General features: G+C 48.4%; 1 protein-coding gene across 1 annotated transcript in view; it reads left to right on the top strand.

The window, feature by feature from the left end:
• Positions 1–17718: 17718 nt before the first annotated feature.
• The window catches only part of PRKCA (protein kinase C alpha), a 405239-nt gene continuing 403733 nt past the window's right edge, over positions 17719–19224 (top strand). Inside the window, exon 1 of the mRNA XM_047831617.1 lies at positions 17719–18118. Within this exon, the coding sequence (XP_047687573.1) occupies positions 17946–18118 (173 nt within the window). The 5' untranslated portion in view covers positions 17719–17945. The remainder of the gene's footprint in view (positions 18119–19224) is intronic.

Below are 19224 nucleotides of genomic sequence, written 5' to 3'. Positions count from 1 at the left end.
AAGCCCTGCGTCAGGCTCGGTGCTGACAGCTCAGAGCCTGGAGCCTGCTTTGGATCCTGTGGCTCCCTCTCTCTTTCTGCCCCTCCCCCGCTCGTGCTCGCTCTCTCTCTCTCTCGCTCTCTCTCTCTCAAAAATAAAATAAACATTAAAAAAAAACCCTCCTCTCCCAAATGGATTTTCCATTTTCTTACGTAGGGGCCCCCAAAGTGTAGCAGGGCATCCCCTAACCCCTGCTGACACTTATTCACACACTTGTGTGAAGGAAGAGGGAGAATTCATCGGGGACTGAATTCTAGTAAGTCCTAGGGAAATGTTTCCTTAATGATGTCAGGTCCCCCAAGGCTGGAAGGAAAAGCAGGCTACGTTCAGGGTTCTGTTCCAGCCGCCAGAAGACGTGGCTGATGATGTTCCAGGCTACCCTTCCCTGTGGATAATCCTGCCTACACCTCACTGGACACTCTCACTGCAAAGGAGGCTGGGGTATTTTAGCCGAGCGCATTGCCTCGGAAGAAGGCAGAAGGGGCAAATGCGGTTGCCTCGGAAGAAGGGGCAAATGGGGTTGGGTAGACAATGACTATTCTCAGACACTGGGGGCATAGTTAGCTATAGGAATAGGAAGTTTAAGGTCGGCCATGCCAATACCACAGAGACTAAGAAAAGGCCATACAATCTGGCAACCAAGAAGTCTCTGATGACCTTTGAGAGGCCGAACTCCATAGGGTAGGTGTGTGGGAGTGGGGTGTGGGAGAAGACCTATGACAAGGGTTAGGTAGTGAGCAAAGGCTGAAGGAGTAAAGATGTCGGACCGAGACGTCTCTACAGAGATAGCTGAGTCAAAGAGGAGAGAAAGATAATAGAAGTGCACACAATTCCTAACCTTTATTTTGACCGCTTCTTTTTCTCTCCCAACTCAATCTCGACAAGACTTGCTAACAGCAAAATTGACTGATGGGAGCCTCACCCACTCTCTCTTCTTCTGCCGGGGGCAGGTGCTAATGAGGAATGAAATGACCAAAGGCTGAACTGCAGGAGGGAGAAGTGAGACCCCGGAATAGATACCAGCCCCGCTTTGAGCACTGAGGGAAGATTTTTTTCCATCACAGAAAGCTTTCTGTTAAGTTCTTACTTTCATCCCTGATATATAGGGGTCTTAAGTAGGGAACTTATATTTACTGAGCACCTACTATGTGCCAGATACTGGGCTTGGAGCCTAATGTCCATATCCCACGAAGTTCTCCCAGTAGCCTTTGTGGGGATGTCCATTACTATCCCCAGTTTCCAGAACAGGAAATTAAGACTCACGGAGGTTGAGTCATCTATCAAGATCAAGCAGCTACATACGTTGCCACTGGGAATTACATCTAGATCTATCTGCCTCCAAAACCCTTAGTTTCTCCATTATTTTTTGGAAGATCCGTGAAGTGCTATCAGGGAGTTACAGAAATGTACTTCTTTGAGCACAAATTCTCAGAATAGACAAGGAATCCCCCTTCATTTGTTTGTTTTATAAAGTCCTGATCTGTCTTGCTCTCAAGAGCCACTGGCCTAACAGAAATCCTCAGAAGGATTCGCTTGAGGAATCTAAGCCTTTGCTGTCTGTCTAGGTTTTCTGTGAGCCTCAGCAGGCAACAAACTCCCAGCTGCTCAGCCAACCCACTCCAGGGGCACTCGGACCTGTTAGCAAAAGGATAGGGAGTGGGAGCCAGGGGTCCCAGGCCTCGGCTAAGAGAATCTCTCCGTCAAGGGACAAAAGCGTCGCAACTCTCGTAACAACTTGGCATTGACAGAGCTTTTAATAAACATAGACATTTGCTACTGTTAACTGCTCCAATCCTTCTCATCAAAAGTCAAAGAGGGTTTTGGCCCCTATTTGGATTATCAGCAGCAATAAAACATCTGGAATGAATCCACGAGAGGCCTTTCCAGGATCGTGTGTGTGTGTGTGTGTGTGTGTGTGTGCGCGCGCGCGCGCGCGCGTCCCTCTCTCTCCCTCCCTCTCTCCCTCTCTCCAGGTCAGGTTACATTTCTGATCATCCATTGAGGCTCTTTTATTTGTGGAAATCTGCTGTGTCTGGATCAAGACACCGTGTTGTGCAACACGAATATTTTTCTTTAAAAGGCAAGTATACATAGAGGTTATGTCTGGGGGATGGGGAGGGAAGAGGCAGCGGGGAGAAAAACATTTCTCTGATATTTGTATTTTCCCACGTGCCTATCTGAGCCTTCTTTTAAAAAACAAACACTGGCTCGAATGAAAAAAAGAACACCCCCACAAAAGAGGGGGGGCATGCGTAGAGGTTGTTTTTGAGAACAACTCTCTGTACAGATTTTTGGGAAACTCATCATCACCGTCTCTTTCAAGCTGACATGCCCGTTGCAGACTCACAAAGAATCCTGGGTGTTACGGTCTCTAAAAGAGAAATGTGGAGGAAGTCTTTCGGGTTTGGATCCTAACCTCTGCGTCTTTCTGGCAGGTTCTCTTGGTCACACGTACCCAGTGAAGGGTGAAGGGGAGAGATGAGACCTAGTCCTGAAAATTTGAGGGAAAACATTTCTGGCTGTAATTAGCTGGACATTTCAGGAAAACTCACATGGCCTTCAAAGCTCTCCACTCTGTTTTGTTTGAGAACCTTCAGGCTCCAGCGTCCCCATGTGTAAGCGGAGATTTTTTTTTTCAGCTCAGAGATTCATTGATTTGGAGCCTCTGACAGGCTCGGCTTGGATGGGTAGGGCTCCAAGATGGGGCCCCTGGGTGGCTCAGTCGGTTAAGCGTCCGACTTTAGCTGAGGTCATGATCTCACGGCTGGTGAGTTCGAGCCCCACGTCGGGCTCTATACTGACAGCTTGGAGTCTGGGGCCTGCTTCGGATTCTGTGTCTCATTCTCTCTCTGCCCCTCCCCAACCCGTGCTCTGTCTCTCTCTCTGTCTCTCAAAAATAAATAAAATGTATTTTTATTTATGTATTCTCAAAAAAAAAAAAAAAAAAGAAGAGAGGCTCTCTCCATGTCCTGCACACCCTTCCTTAAAACACATATTTTATTTATCATATGAAGTATGAGGCAAATTGGTGATTGTTAGCCTATTGCATATTCCCAAAGGACTTTTTTAAGGGGCGTGTGGGTGGCTCAGTTGGTTAAGGTTCTGACTCTTGATTTCGACTCAGGTCATGGTCTCACAGTTCATGAGTTCGAGCCCTGCACAGGCTCCGTGCTGACAGCATAGAGCCTGCTTAGGCTTCTCTTTCTCTCCCTCTCTCTCTGCCCCTTTCTTGCTCATGTATGCTCTCTCTCTCTCAAAATAAATAAACTTAAAACAAATTTTTTAAAATACATAAATGGTTGGACTGAAATAGTTCAGTCCAATAATCCAACAGTTTCTAGATACCGGAGTAGAGAGAAAATGGACACGGTTACACTTTTTTAGGAGAGCCTATATCTGAAAATTCAATCTGATGGAAGGATAACTTAGAAGCTTTGGGAATGGCCTTCTTTGTCCTTTTTTTTCCCTTTAAGAACTTCTTCAGATAAGAGCTCTTCAAATTTACCCTAGTGTGTGTTTAAAGATGACTAATCGGTTGCCTTAGGAATCAGAAGAACTTAAAACTTAAGTGTGAAAGGTCAAGGTTGTTATGGCTGACCAGTCAGAAGTGACGTCAGAGCATCATCCAAAGATCACCAGTCATCAGGTAACACAAGTGGGCCCTGAGCTCCTTAGAGATAGGGACCTTAGCTTTCATCTCTGATTCTGTGGCCTCAGCAATATGTCTGAGTAGCATCAGAAGCCACGGGCCATGGACTTTGTCTACCATGCTTGAAATGATGTGGCCCAAGGGGACCTTCCCGGGGGCAGGTGGGGTACACTTGGGACCCCAGGGACATGAGGGTGTGGAGGCACAGGATGGAGGAAGGGCAGTGAGGGTTCAGGGAGAGAACAGGACAGGGCAAGAGGGACAGCAAAACTGTCCCGTGGCATTGATGGGCAGGACACGTTCTAGAGTCTGCATCTTTGGGCACAGAAAGAAAGAGACTGGACAACAACCCTCAGAAGCCAGGTGGTCCCCAAGAATCAGCCTCCTGGCAGATGCAGGGAATAAAGAACCAGAGGCAGAGGAAAAGGTTGATGAGCTCCACTTCTGACGGTCTTCCATTCCCCAGGTACAAAAAGTAGGATGTACTTCCACGGCCCTCATTAAATCTGGAAGGAGAGGGTCATCAGGGCCTCCTGTCCTCTCAAGTCCCTCCCACTTTCCTGATCTTGCACATTTATCTAAAAAGCCAGAGAGGCAATCCACAGATGGACAGAAAAGATTTAGAATGCAAACAGCATCAACTGAGGGAGTCAACAAGAGATGACTGGTTTGGGTCAAAGCGAGGAGGGCTGGGACCAGATTCTCATTTGGGTGTGACGATTCAGGTCAGCCCAGCCAATGAGAATGGACGCTCCACCAGAAGAGGGACTTCATTGGAGTCACTGCTGTATCTCTGACGCTCGAACGTAGTGGACAGTCTAGGCATATGTACTGGCTGTGGGATGAACGGAGCCAGGATGTCCCAGGTGCTGTGCTACAAGGTGGGAAGGTATAAAGAAAGGACTTTATGAAGCTTGCTGTTGGGGAGACTAACTCTGAAAGGATAATTATCCCAGAGTGTGCCGGAGATCAGCGTGGAGGGCTGGGGAAGCAAAGAGAGAGAAGACAGGGCACAGAAAGTCAGGAACTACCTCGTAGGTAAGGGGAGGCTCTCACCCCACTGAATCGGGAAAGAGGTAAATGGAGACAAATATGGCGGTGGCAATGACATGCCCAAGGCTCACCGGGTCATCATCATCACACAAAGTCCAACAGAAACGCTTCCCAGACGGCTTTTGGCCTTGATGGTCTCACATCTGACCCCTTAGAAGGAACAGCAGCAGAGTTCATTTGCAGCCCTTTACTCGCATCTGTGGTACGAAACTAGGTGTATCTGGCTCGCGTCTCTCCACGGTCTCCTGGGTCGTCCCTGAGGTTCTGTTGAGTTTAGGACATCTTTATCAGTTTTAGTGGCTTTGTTAGGGTGTGTTTAAGACACCGCCTAGGAACAGCCATAAAAAACCATAAACCCATGTGTGGCTGTCCAACTTTGACGGTGTCCATAAGATCACCCTCCTTTACCGTATTCTATCCATAAGTTAAATTATTGCAACTAAAAGAGGAACCCTCCCAGGTGCACAACAGAAAGCACAGACGGTGAGACACACGGGACGGTTCACAATCACAAAAGTGTACGCGCGCCTTCAGTCCTCAGCCAGCAAAGGAAAAATGATTAGTCGTTAATGATTCTTGGCGGGTTAGGCTCCGGGCTTAACATTGATACAGTTATGGAAGGACAAAGTACCAAGCACCAGAGTTTGTGTTTCAGTGCATCATCTGTGCCGTGTCCAGGTGCTCTGAGGTAAATTATACACTCTATGACAGGAAAAAACCCTGACAAATAGGTGGTGACTCAACATGGAGGTGTTGAAATCTTTGTTTTGCCTGTTTGTTCCTACCTTGAGCCAAATGAAGGAAGCTCTGTGTTCAACTGCTACAAATCATTCTTGCACCACTCAATGGAAGACTGGCCTCTCTCTGAGTCTTTCATTATTTACATTCTGTCACCCGCAGCTTTAGTTCCTCACCAAAAGATTTCCTAAACTGGGGAAAAAGAAAGAAAGAAAGGAAAGAAGGAAGGAAGGAAGGAAGGAAGAAAGAAAGAAAGAAAGAAAGAAAGAAAGAAAGAAAGAAAGAAAGAAAAGGGAAAAATCCCAAACTACCCCTGAGAGAACCCACTTGGGAGAATTCCTCTCATCAAGACAAGCATAGAGTTGACACACAAAGTGCTGAGGCCACCAGTACGATCATTGCATATGGCGGATGGGCGAGTGGATGGGTTCAGGACATGGGCTGTGGCTCAGGCGTCCAGGGTTCAAATCTCAGCTCTGCTAGTTCCTAGCTGTATAATGTTGGCTATATACCTTCACCTCTTCGTGTCTCATTGCCCCTTCGCTCCCCCTGGGTTAAATGGGGATAGTATTAACACCACCTCCTAAGACGTGACGTTGAATAAGCTAACGCTTGCTTATAAAAAGCTTAAAATAGTTCCTGGGACATCGTTAAGCCCTCCATAAATGTTAAATATATTTTTTTTTAATTGTCATTTGTCTCTCGTGAAACTTTATGTGATCAAGTCTGTTTGGGTTAGCTACAGAGAGCTAAGTGATCTAGCCCCAACTACGGATATTTGTTTATAAATTTAACATTTATATTTCATTGGTCCAATGGGCAAGGAAATACCATTGTCTGACCGCCTCAGCAGACTTGCCCCGGATGTCATTGTTTCTGTATGAGAACAGCTATCATCAAATGGTATGCTTTCTGCATTCAATTAATTCACTCCTTTGAAATTCCACTAAAATTGTTTTCTTTTTTTTAAGCTTTTTTAATGTTAATTTATTTTTGAGAAAGAGAGAGGGACAGAGTGTGAGCAGGAGGGGGGCAAGGAGAGAGAGGGAGACACAGAATCCGAAGCAGGCTCCAGGCTCTGAGTTGTCAGCACAGAGCCTGACACGGGCTTGAACCCACTAGCCATGAGATCATGACCTGAGCTGAAGCCGGACGCTTAACCAACTGAGCCACCAGGCGCCCCAGTAAAATTGTTTCCTGTGGCTATGGAGCAATCTGTAGACTAGATCTTTTTCAATGTTAGACCTTTTTTTTCTTTTGGCTCAAACCATTTCTTGATCCATGACACCGAGTTTCAAAGGTAACGAATCTAGATTTGACAACCTTTAGTCCAGTTTCCTCTGAATCATTTTGATTCTTTTAGGGAAGCAGCTCATGCCCTCTTAGGAACACCCATGCACGCAGTACCCCATGCATGCATGCAGTACCCCAGCTATGGCCCTTAGGCTTCCCACTGTTCCCAGATCTTTTAAAAAGGGCAGAAGAAAAATCTCCACGTAACACTGGGCATTAGACAAAATGACACACAAAGCTGTTGTTAAAAAGAAAACCACAGGGGCGCCTGGGTGGCTCAGTCGGTTGAGTGCCCAACTTCAGCTCAGGTCGTGATCTCGTGGTTCGTGAGTTTGAGTCCCGCGTCGTCTGCTGACGGGGCAGAACCTGCTTGGGACTCTCTCTCTCTCTGCCCCTCCTTCGCCCTCAAAATAAATAAATTCATTAAAAAGAAAGAAGGAAAGAAAGAAAACCACATGGGTGCCCGGGTGGCTCAGTCAGTTGAGCATCCAACTCTTGATGTTGGCTCAGGTCATGATCTCACTGTTGTGAGACTGAGCCCCGCGTCAGTCTCTGCACTAGACACGGAGCCTGCTTAAGATTTTCTCTCTCTCTCTCTCTGCCACTTGTGCCTTTTCTCTCAGAGAGAGAGAGAGAGAGAGAGAGAGAGAGAGAAAGAAAGAAAGAAAGAAATCCACCAGCCTAAAATGGTGTCACTTAGACCAAGTTCCCAAACTGATGCGTCATACATGATCTAATTACAGTTTCAACCTTCCCCAGAAACGTCATCTCACTTGACCCACAGGCCAGGAGTTTTTCAGTCCATACCAATGAATCTGTCACCTGGGTCCTCTCCAGAGAAAGATGAGATAATCCCTGTGGAAAGACACTTTGTTTTCCCCCCTAGAAAGCTGCCTCACCTGGAGAAATGCTTTTGTTTGGCTAACAACCTTCTTGCCCCACACTCCTTCTTTAAAAACCTTCCACTTTGTACAGCTTCTTGGGAGTGCCTGCACTTGCCATGTGGGATGCGGCCCGATTCATGGATTGTTTCACAGAGCCGATTAGATCTGCAAATTGTCTTGGTTGAATTTTGCTGTTTAATGCTGTCGATGTGAGTTTTTATGTCCCCCGAGGGTCACTTTTGTCATTCTTTTTGTTTTGCCCAGAACAACACTCAGAGCATATTGTTACCCTCTCCTGTTTAAGTTACTGAAGTTACAGGTTGAAAATATAGTTTCTTCCTTAAACTTTTAGGTTCAATTTATAAATCTCACTCTTTGATGTACAAGTCACTTTAGAGATGCTTGAAGAAAACCCTCACACACCACAGGGAAGTATCAATCGTCTGGCAAACACAGTTCTCCCCATGAAGACCTACCATTCAGGTTTCATAAGTCCAAGGGATTAAACTTATAAAACCGATGAATCTTAATGTTCTCTTAAGCGTTTTACTGCCGCTTATAAAGGCAGTATGAATTCAACTTGAAATTACAGTCCAAATCCATTAGTGGGTTGCACATTTTAAATTAGAATCACAAAGCAAATCTGTTAAAAGCCCTCAATGTGCCCAATTCTCTCGAATACAGGTATACACAGCTTGTTTCTAAGATCAACCGAAAAATACAAATGCTGCAGGGTTAAGGTACTTTATCATCTCTACAGGGGAGTCTGGATCTCCTTGGGGTGGAGAATGTCCGCCCCCTGAAGAGTAGACCTTTATAACCTACCTGCAATGTGAGATTCCTGCCTTACCCAGCCGAGGCTGTTGCTAGACATCCCAGAAGAGAATGAAATCTCCAACTAAGACACCCAAGGGTGACTTTTCTTGTGACTGCCTGTGGATTTGGGCCCTTTTTCAGTCACTCTGCCCGAAATTCCATTCTCCCCATCTGCCTAAAAACAGAGCCTTCCAAGAGAACTCGACTGTCAGAAATCTCCTCGTTGGGACTTTCATAACTTTTATCAACGGAGATAAAGTCACGGCGATAAGGAGTCACCTACACAGATGTTGTCACAAAAATACCGCATTTCCCGTCTGTTCTCCCAAAGGCCTGTTTATCCTTCCCAGAAGCCATTTGTTTTTTACCTACATGCCCTTTTTTTTTTCACCTGTCTTTCCCTACTGACAAGTTAGATCAGCCTCCAATTCTAACCACCCCTTTGAGTAACATTTTTCTGTGTGCCTCTGCATAGGTACACGAATACATCTTGGTCTTTTCTCCTGTCAATCTGTCTTTTGTTCATTTAATTCACACGTACCCAACACTGAACCTAAGTGGGTATACGCAACTTTTTTTCTTCCCGCACACCTATCAACCATACTTAGCCAATGTATCTACTGGACATATCTATTCACTGCTCCCTCTCCAGGGTGATTCCTATCATCACACAAATGTAAGGTTACTGGCCCATAAAACGTGTATTTAAATGCCATTGACTGCCCTCCTTGACTTCTTTTTACTACCGTTTTCCATAGCATGCTGTAACCTCACACTTCACTTTCTCTTCTTCCCTTCTTTTTTTTTTTTTTTATTTTTTTTTTCAACGTTTTATTTATTTTTGGGACAGAGAGAGACAGAGCATGAACAGGGGAGGGGCAGAGAGAGAGGGAGACACAGAATCGGAAACAGGCTCCAGGCTCCGAGCCATCAGCCCAGAGCCTGACACGGGGCTCGAACTCACGGACCGCGAGATCGTGACCTGGCTGAAGTCGGACGCTTAACTGACTGCGCCACCCAGGCGCCCTTCTTCCCTTCTTTCTTAAACCCCCTCCAAACAAGCTTTAACGCCTCCCACTTCTCCACTGAAACTGTCTTTTCTGTCCAGTCTTCATCCCCAACGTCTGGGAACAGTGCCTGAGCATGTAAAGCATCCTCCGTCGATATTTACTACATAGTTTCTTTTTTTTAATATCAACTTTTTAAAAGTTTATTTATTTTACTTTTTGAGAGAGAGACAGCATGGGTGGGGAGGGGCAGAGAGAGAGAGGAGAGGGAGAGAGAGGGAGAAAGAGGCGGGGGAGGGAGAGAGAGGGAGGGAATATCTCAAGGAGGCTCTAGGATGTCAGGGAGGAGCCCAACACGGGGGCTCAAACCTACGAACGAGGACATCATGACCCAAGCCAAACGCTTGACGGAGCCAGCCAGGCGCCCCATAGATTGTGTTTCTGAATACTTTCCTTATTCTCCTTATTTGCTAAAGCCACACTTTGTATTTGTATAGAAATCGGAGTGACATTTGAATGGATTCCAGGACTTTGGGAGGGGTCTCCCTTCCAGTTCCAAGGCCATGCCGAACAGACACAATTGCAGATTGTAGCGTTGGCCAAAAAAATACGAAGTGTGCATTCAAAAGAACCAAGCTGTCATCACCGCACTGATACTTATGAACCAGCCTCCTCCCCGGAGGGGGCTGGCATTCTACGCCACTTACTGACCTACCTGTCTGAACTTTGCGGGCCATCCCTTCCGGGCTGCTTCTCCAAGTTCTGTTTCAATCTTTGCCCTCTGCCAATTGGTGGGAGGTGTGCTATTTTTGCTTCATTACTGCACACAGCATAAAACACCCAAACTGAAATGGGATCAAAGCTTTGAAGGTAGTTATGCATGGGCTTTAAATGATGGCTGTCATAAAAATAGAAGTGGGCATATGTGAGGAGTTACATTTTGCCAGGTGGAATGTCCCCAGCCTTCCCTCTCCACTGAAAGCACAAAGAGAATGTAAATTATACAGAGGCAGGGATTGTATCTGTTGTGTTCCCACTGTATCAGTGTATGGCAAACACACAGGGCGCCTGGGTGGCTCAGTCAATTAAGTGATTAAGCCTCCGGCTTCTGCTCAGGTCATGATCTCACTAGCTCAGAGCCTGGAACCTGCTTCCCGTTCCGGGCTCTTTCTGCCCCTTCTCTGCTTGTTCTGTCTCTGTCTGTCTCTCTCTCAAAACTAAATAAACAAACCTAAAAAAAAAAATGCACACAGTATAATATATTAATATTCCAGGACTTAGCATTCATTGCTGTGCACATGGATGGGGAGCTGGTCAATGCCAGAACTTTCCCTCTGCTCAGCTACCTTAAAGTTTACTCCCACTCCCAACTATCGTTTAAAACCAGTTCCTAGGAGCACCTAGGTGGCTCAGTCAGTTAAGCGTCTGACTTTGGCTCAGGTCATGATCTCACGGCTTGTGGGTTCAAGCCCCTTGTTGGGTTCAGTGCTGACAACTCCGAGCCTGGAACCTGCTTCCGATTCTCTGTCTCAGTCTCTCTGGCCCTCCCCAGCTCCTGCTCTGTCTCTCACTCTCTCTCAAAGATAAATAAACATTAAAAACAACAACAACAACAACAACAACCCAGCTCCTAGACTTTTCATAATGCGAAATCCTAGAAAGAATACAGAAGTCCTTGCCCTGAAAGGAGAGGTTGAAGGGAGGTTTTGTCCAAAAGGATATATAATAAAGGGTACAAAAAATGACAAAGGGGAGGGGAGGAAGTAAAGGTAGATCTAGCTGTGGGCAGGGGAGTAAATTTTTTCTTTGGTGGGGAGTGAGGAGGTTTCCGAGAGGCTACTGAGAATGTGGGAAATCCCAAGGAGTATGGCAAGGAAGAAAGGGAAGAAAGGGTTGAAAAGCCTGGTTGGGGGTTGGTTATAAATTGGGTTCTGTTTGATTCTCTTAGAGGGACTTGAGAAATAAATGATATATTTTTAATTTTACTCTTATTTCCTTTTTCTTATTGGGACTGTGCTTCTGTATTTTCATAGAATTTTATTTTAGAGAGAGAGCCAGTGGGGAGAGGGGCAGAGAGTTTTTTTTTTTTAATTTTTTGACATTTATTTATTATTGAGAAACAGAGAGACAGAGCATGAGCAGGGGAAGGGCAGAGATAAGGGGAGACACAGAACCTGAAGCAGGCTCCAAGCTCTGAGCTGTCAGCACAGAGCCCGACAGGGGGCTCGAACTCATGAACTGCAAGATCATGACCTGAGCCGAAGTCAGACGCTTAACCGACTGAGCCACGCAGGTGCCCTTAGGGGGAGAGAGTGTCTTAAGCAGGCTCCATGCTCAGCACAGAATAGAGCCCAAGGAGGTGGGGCTCGATCCCATGACGCTGGGATCATGACCCGAACCGAAATCAAGAGCTGGACGCTTAACTGGCTGAGCCCCCCAGGCGCCCCTGGACTGTGCTTCTTTAAATGATATTCCACTCCAGGGCTGAAGCTCTCTCCTTCCGAATGATAGCAGAACACTGAGTTCCCTGAGGGCAGGAAGCGTATCTTCTTTATTTTGTATTCCTGGGTGTAGCCAGGCGCCTGCCACAGAGTTGGAGCTCAGGGAGTAGTTCTGGAATAGAAATAAACCAGACTGTCACCTACCAGACCTAGTGGGCTTGTCTTAGCCCCCCAGGCAAGGGCAGCTGAAAGCCTGGTGGGAGGGCCAACTGGTGTTTCGGCTAGTTTTCTTCTGGCTTGTCTGTTGGGTTTAGTGTGCTTAGCTCCTCGACTTGTAAAGTTTTTTAGAGTTTTGTTGCCGTATGATTGACTTACAGTAAACTGTACTGTATAATTCAAAGTGTATAATCCGGTGAGTTTTGATATGTGAACACATGGGAAGCCCACACCCAATGAACATAGCCGTCACCCCAACAGCTTCCTCCTGGTCATGACGTTTGGCGTGTTTTGTGCTGTTTCAAGGTTCTATGATCTAGAGGTAAAGAGGAGAGGTAGGGGACGCGTGAAAGAAGGTTCATCGTGAAACGACAGTTGTCGAATCCGGGTGAGAGGTACACTTTCGCACATAGGTGGGCAGATAGTTTTCCCCAGCCAGGTTTGGGAAAGTGGGACAACTCTTGTGTACCCACTTGCATTTTAATCAGTAGTGAATGGCAAGTCATGGGAGTTGCGGGGGTTGTCACCTAACTAGCATTTGCAAAGAATCCAGGCACTATGACCTTTGTTGAAAAGCAATTTAAAGGTGAAGGTGGGGGACCACGGTATCTATTTGCAATGTGAACTCTTATGTTTTTGTCAAAAAAAAGTTTTTTTAATGTTTATTTTTGAGAGAGAGGGAGAGACAGAGCATGAGCAGGGGAGGGGCAGAGAGAGAGAGAGAGAGAGAGGAAGACACAGAATCAGAAGCAGGCTCCAGGCTCCCAGCTGTCAGCGCAGAACCTGAGGCGGGGCTTGAACTCATAAATTGTGAGATCATGACCTGAGCCAAAGTCAGACGCTTAACTGACTGAACCACCCAGGCGCCCCTGTTTTTGTTTTTGAGAGAGAGAAAGAGAGAGAGAGCACAGGTGAGCAAGGGGCAGAGAGAGAGAGAGAGAGAGAGAGAGAGAGAGAGAGAAGCAAGCAGGGCTGGAGCACACAAAGTGCGATCATGACCTGAGCTGAAGTCTGATACTTAACCAACTGAGAATCCCAGCGCCCTCTAAGGTACGTTTTTATGCTCCCTCCATGTGTTGCCTCATAGTCATTGGGAGTGGAGCGAAATACATCTGTCAACTCAGAAGAAAGAACTTAAAAGAACACGGGAGCTCTCAGCTCTGTTCCCCCAAAATGCAGACTTGGTAAAGCCAAGAAGGACCACCCTACCTTGCATTTGTATGAGATTTTACGATTTACTAAACACTTATACTCATCAACTGGTTAAATCCTTAAAAAAAATTTTTTTTTTTTAAGTTTGTTTACTTTTGAGAGAGGGAGAGAGACAGACCATGAGTCGGGGAGGGGCAAAGAGAGAGGGAGACACAGAATCCGAAGCAGGCTCCAGGCTCTGAGCTGTCAGCACAGAGTCCGACGCGGGTCTGAAACCCACAAACCGTGAGATCATGACCTGACCTGAAATCATGACCTGACCTGAAATCTGACGCTAAACCGACCGCCCCAAGAGCCCCTCAACTGGTTAAAATCTTAAGAAAGTCCTAGGATGGTTAAGAATATCTCCATTTTTAGGAGAAGTTAATTTACTCAAGTTACACAAACTAGTAAGTGCCCACATCTGGTTTGTGCCATGGCTACTATGGAAAACTGGAAAAAAGTGGCGAAAAAACACTTTCAGGAGGAAGCTGAAATACTGGACACCAAGAAGCCTTCTTGCTCAATCCACTCAGGAATTCAACTCCCAGTTCCAGTTGAGGGCTAAGGAAGAGGTGAGGGTCCATGGCTTAAAACAGATTTCTCAGATATTTTACATTCAAATTGGTAGTTTCTACTTCATGCAACAATAACAAAATTCTGGCAACAAAACTTTCTGTGTTTAAAATAATAAATGGGAGCACCTGGGTGGCTCAGTCAGTTAAGCCTCTGACTCTTAATCTTGGCACAGGTTATGATCTCATGGTTCCTGGGACGGAGCCCACATTGGGCTCTGTGCTGACAGTGCACAGCCTGCTTGGGATTCTCTCTCTCCTTTTCCCTCTCTGCCTCTCTCTGTCACTCTCAAAAATAAATAAATAAACTTAAAAAAATAAAATAATAAATCCCTCCTTTTTGATTAGAGGAAAACATGAAAAAAATTATGGCTTCTGATGCCCTTTCAAAAGGTGAGTCCTAGGCCAACGTCTTCTCTTCCAGTAAAGTATCTATATTCCCACCACCAGAGATAGTCACTTAGACGAACATTTTGCTGTATGTGCCTTTACACACACATGTGCATTCACAAACACATTTGTATTCATATAGATGCAAGTGTGGGTAAGTGTACAGACATTTTAAAAACTGGAATCTTACTTTGAGTACTGTTTTACCTCCTGCTTCTACTTACGAGCAAATTAATTCTTTTTTTTTATTAAAAAAAATTTTCTTTTTTTTTTAACGTTTATTTATTTTGAGACAGAGAGAGACAGAGCATGAACGGGGGAGGGGCAGAGAGAGAGGGAGACACAGAATCGGAAACAGGCTCCAGGCTCTGAGCCATCAGCCCAGAGCCTGACGCGGGGCTCGAACTCCCGGACCGTGAGAACGTGACCTGGCTGAAGTCGGACGCTTAACCGACTGCGCCACCCAGGCGCCCCAGCAAATTAATTCTTTTAATACGATATAGCTAATTAGAAATCTTTGGTGTTTTGTTTCCAGGCTTTTTAAAAGTTACCATTTTTCTTAAACTAGAAACAAAGATTCTAAGGTACAGGAGAGGACACAGTGAAAGGTTAAGTCTTCCTCCAACCCCTTGGACAACCATACCTGGTCGTCCTGGTATTAACTCTGGGGCTTCTGACCCACCCACTCCTAGGAAATACTATCCTCCTTCCTAACTTACCGAGTGACAGTCACTTCCCAGCTAGACTTTGTCTCTCACCATTTCATGAGACCTGCCATTCACCCCAACTCTAAACACTGCCTAAGTAATTATACATCCCCCCCATTTTCTCAGCTCTCCGAAACCTTGGATTAAGTGCATAGAGTAAAACACGAGCCTTTTAATTATCTTGGTTACCATAAATCACAGAATCAAGCTTTTTATACACGTAAACAATTCCTATTGCTCCATTTGAAAACGGCCTGGCCCATCTGAAAACAGAATAGTGATTCTGCACAGAGCAACAAGTTTTAGGTGGTAGCCTAAAGATTATTGGTTTTAAGTGAACCAGTCTGGTTTTAGAGTCATCACTGCAGTGGCCTCACTTTGATCCCAGCCCCCAGCCTCTGGGTCCTGCTGGTCTGAGCAAGACCTGTACAAAGTCTGGAACTTACTGCTCAAAGGCAGGGCTCACAGAGAAGGGTTCTGACAAACCATATTCAGTCTACCATTCCCTGTTCTTTCCTGCACCTTCTCCATGAAGCAGCTGACTCTAAAATCATTACCAATGCCCAGGACTGACTTACCGCTCCCTCTCCCCCCTTCCGTAATGCCCTCCATTTCAGTGCTATGAAGGAGAATTCTCCGGTTGGGTGCAGGGGTGAACCGCAGCCCACATTTCCATCCGTCCTTGCCAGGGGCAGCGTTACACTGCTTGGTAAACCTGTTCCTGGTACATCTCCACCCACAGCCCCCACAATTGGGCTACGCTGTAGGCAACCGACCACTGAGGCTCAGCCCAGTTATCCATCAACTGGCTTCTAGTTAGTTCTCTCTTCACCCACAAGAAACAAGAGTAATAACTGAGGCAAGAAAGCCAAGTCACAACCTGAAAGAAAAGATATATTGTCTCCATCTGGTCCACCCATTGGGGAGATCAGTCGCTCCATTCCACCACATAGGAGATGACCAAAGCTGCTGCCATGGCTCCTTTGGTTGTTAGCTCATCCTCCGTATTACTTTACTCTGGGATTCCAGTCTCTGCAATCTCACCCTCCAACTCTGCCAGCTTTTTCTCCCATCATTACATCAAAGCTTTAGGGAAACCGAAAGAATCCTGTCTTTATAAAATGTGTGAGGACCACACTTAAGATGGTGAGGAGGAAAGAATTGTGTGTTTTATTCTGTGTGCTCTCGGATTTACGATTCTTAAACAACAAACAACCATGGCTTGGAATGCTTACCGTGTTTTGCGGAGAAGTTGATCCATGTTCCTAACATGCTCTGCTTTTCATTCCTTCCCTTGCCTCTTCCTTTTTTGCCTCCTCGGCTTGGAGGCGCTGCCATGATGGGTGAACTTTCTGATCACAGTATCAAACAGGTGCAGTCTCTTAGCAGTAACAACATTGTAAACGGGCCAGCAAAGCGCTCGCTCCACTAATGGCCAGTCTATAGCTTACACTTGCTAAAATACGAAAGACACTTCTAGAATCAGGCATTCCATGAGCCAATCTTAAAAGATGGTAGCCCTAGGTGATCCCTGTGATGGACTCTAAAATTGGCATATATCTTTACTTTTTTTCCTTTTTATTTTAAACTTCTTGAAGAATTAAACAACCTGCTCTCTTTCTTGATGTTCCTCAGCTCGTGTCGTTGTTTTGTGACCCTAGTGAATCTGACAACGTAGAAAAACAACAGTGAGACGCTGGGGGATGGTTGTTTCCCTTATGTATGTTAAGCACCCTCCAGGCAGAACTAATAAATATTCAGCAAGTGATTAGCTGGTCCATCCCCACGTGTCCTTTGCAGATCCCTGCCAGCTCTCCTTTCACCAGCAGTTTCACTTGGTAATTTACAAGTGTTCTGGCTGCACTCTGCACCTGCCAGCATTGCAGTAATTAGCTTAGGATGCAAAAAGCTTTCTAAATTAAGGTTCCGGACTTGTAGAATCAAGAAAGGCTGATAATCAACCTTGCAACTGGAGTACCCAACGAGCAACGGGATAAATAGGGATAAACAACCAGGACAAGTCCTTTAACCGTCCCGCGTGCACATTAGAGGTCTATGCAAGATGCAGGTGAAACCCAGCTCAACAGTTAGGGGCAGGTGGCAGGGTCAGTGGGCGAAGATTTGCGATCAAGCCCTTCCTCCTGCCCTATATAAGCAGCGTGGAGGGCGCGGGCCGGGGCGTTTGGGGGCACCTACGGCTGGAGGGACATAAAGCCTCAACGCCGCGTCTCGGAAGGTGAGGAAGGGCGGGCATCCGAGCGGGTTGGACCCAGAGACGGCGGCGGCGGCGGGCGCTGCCTGAGCCCGGTGCAGCGAGTCGGACGTCCCACCGGGGCGAGGGGGGACCAGGAGCCGGGCGGGGAAGGATGAGCTGGCTGGGATGGGAGGAGGAAGCCGAGGGAGCAGGAGGCAGAGCCGGAGGAGCGGAAGAAGAGGAGGCGGAGGAGGGCGAGAGGCAGGAGGGAAGGGAGGAAAGGAGAAAGGCGGCGGAGGAGCGCGGCCCGCCCTCCCGGCGTCCTCCTCCGCTCCCAAGTTCGGGCGGGCCCGGCCCAGGCCGCCGCCGCCACCCCACCCCCGCCCTTTCTCGGGCTGCTCGCAAAACGCGGAGGCGCCGACTCCCCCGGGCGCTCGCGCTCGCGTCCGCCCCGCGCGCGCCCCCGCGGCCCTCGCGCTCCGGGCATGCGCAGTGGGCGGCGCCGCTCCGGGCCGCCCCTGCCGCCGAGAGTAGGAAGCGCGAGCGCCCGGCGCCGGGCTGTCAGTGAGCGTGGGGCCAGCGAGCGAGCGAGCGAACGGCTCCGGCTCCCGCGCCCGCTCCGGCCCGACTCTTCCCCGGCCGCCGCCGCGCCGCGACCTCGGCTGCCGGCCCGCGTTCCCCCCGCCCCCGCCCCCCGGCCCTCCCCGGCTGCTGCGGCTCCCCGGCGGAGGCAAGAGGTGGTTGGGGGGACCATGGCTGACGTTTTCCCGGCCAACGACTCCACGGCGTCTCAGGACGTGGCCAACCGCTTCGCCCGCAAAGGGGCGCTGAGGCAGAAGAACGTGCACGAGGTGAAGAACCACAAATTCATCGCCCGCTTCTTCAAGCAGCCCACCTTCTGCAGCCACTGCACCGACTTCATCTGGTAGGTGCGCGCGGGCCGGGGCGCACGGCCGGCCGCCCGGACTCCCTCTCGCGGCGCCCGGGGGCTGGGGACCGGTCCCCTTGTAGCCGGGGTCGCATCGCTCCGGGGACCCTCGCCCGCCCTCCCCGCCCCCACGGCCGGGCGCGCCCACTCCGGGGCTGACTCACTCGGGGAACTTGGAAAGCCGGCCGAGTCCGAACTCTCGCCCGGAACGGCGCGCGCGCTCCGGCGACGCTTTCGGGCAGGACTCCCGGGGAAGTCGCCGCCAGGTCACACACACCCCCCTGCCGCAGGAGGGGAGGCTGGCCCCGCGCCGCAGTGACACTGATCCCCTTCGCGGGTCCAGTGTCCTCCTCCCAGGCGCACCCGCCCTTCCGCACCGATAGAGGAGCTGCTGGTTGGGTGTGAGCGAAGGGGAGCGAAAGAGCCCAAAGGGCAGAGTTTTCCCGGAGAAACACGCCCGAAGTAACCGGGGAGCGGCGGCGACTGCGCCTCGCGGTCCAAGTTACGGGCGAGCCAGGCTGGGCGCTTTCGGGGGTGTGTGTTGCTCCCCAGAGGGCTTGGACTGCGCTGCTAGCTTGGGTCCCTGCCTACTGTAGCTTGTATCCGCCGGGCACGGGAGACCGGACTTGTCCGGGTGAACCCAGGGGGAGCGGAGAGACCGCAAACTGCTGAAAGCTTGCAGTGGAGGAGGGGGGACTAAGACCACGCGAATGGCAGGAGGGCGGAGGGAGTCGTCTAAAACAGACCCTGTCAACACGAGATTAGACGTGCTGCCTGGTTGAGGAGGACCGAGGCCTTAGTTAAAAACACTACTGTAAGGTGTCAGAACTCAAGTAGAATTAACCAGGGATACAGGCATTAACTTGGGCCAGTGGTTTGGGGATCCTGATAAACGGAAAGCCTTCAGGGGTCTCTGCACCCCGTGAGACCAGGTGAAACCGTACATGCCCTTTTCTGGTCACGGTTCTAGCTTTTACTGATTCTCAGAACGTGGGCGACCCCTTCTCCCACAGACCCCAACGTGTAGAAAGCTGGAACTTCAGGAATACCAGGTGTCCCAGTGTTTTTCCCCTTTAGATTGGCAGATACCTACCAGCCTTCTA

The sequence above is a fragment of the Prionailurus viverrinus genome, chromosome E1 (assembly GCF_022837055.1).
Source record: "Prionailurus viverrinus isolate Anna chromosome E1, UM_Priviv_1.0, whole genome shotgun sequence".
NCBI classification, from domain to species: Eukaryota; Metazoa; Chordata; class Mammalia; order Carnivora; family Felidae; genus Prionailurus; species Prionailurus viverrinus.
Note: the sequence above shows the minus strand (reverse complement) of the source record. Positions and strands in the feature narration are given on the sequence as shown.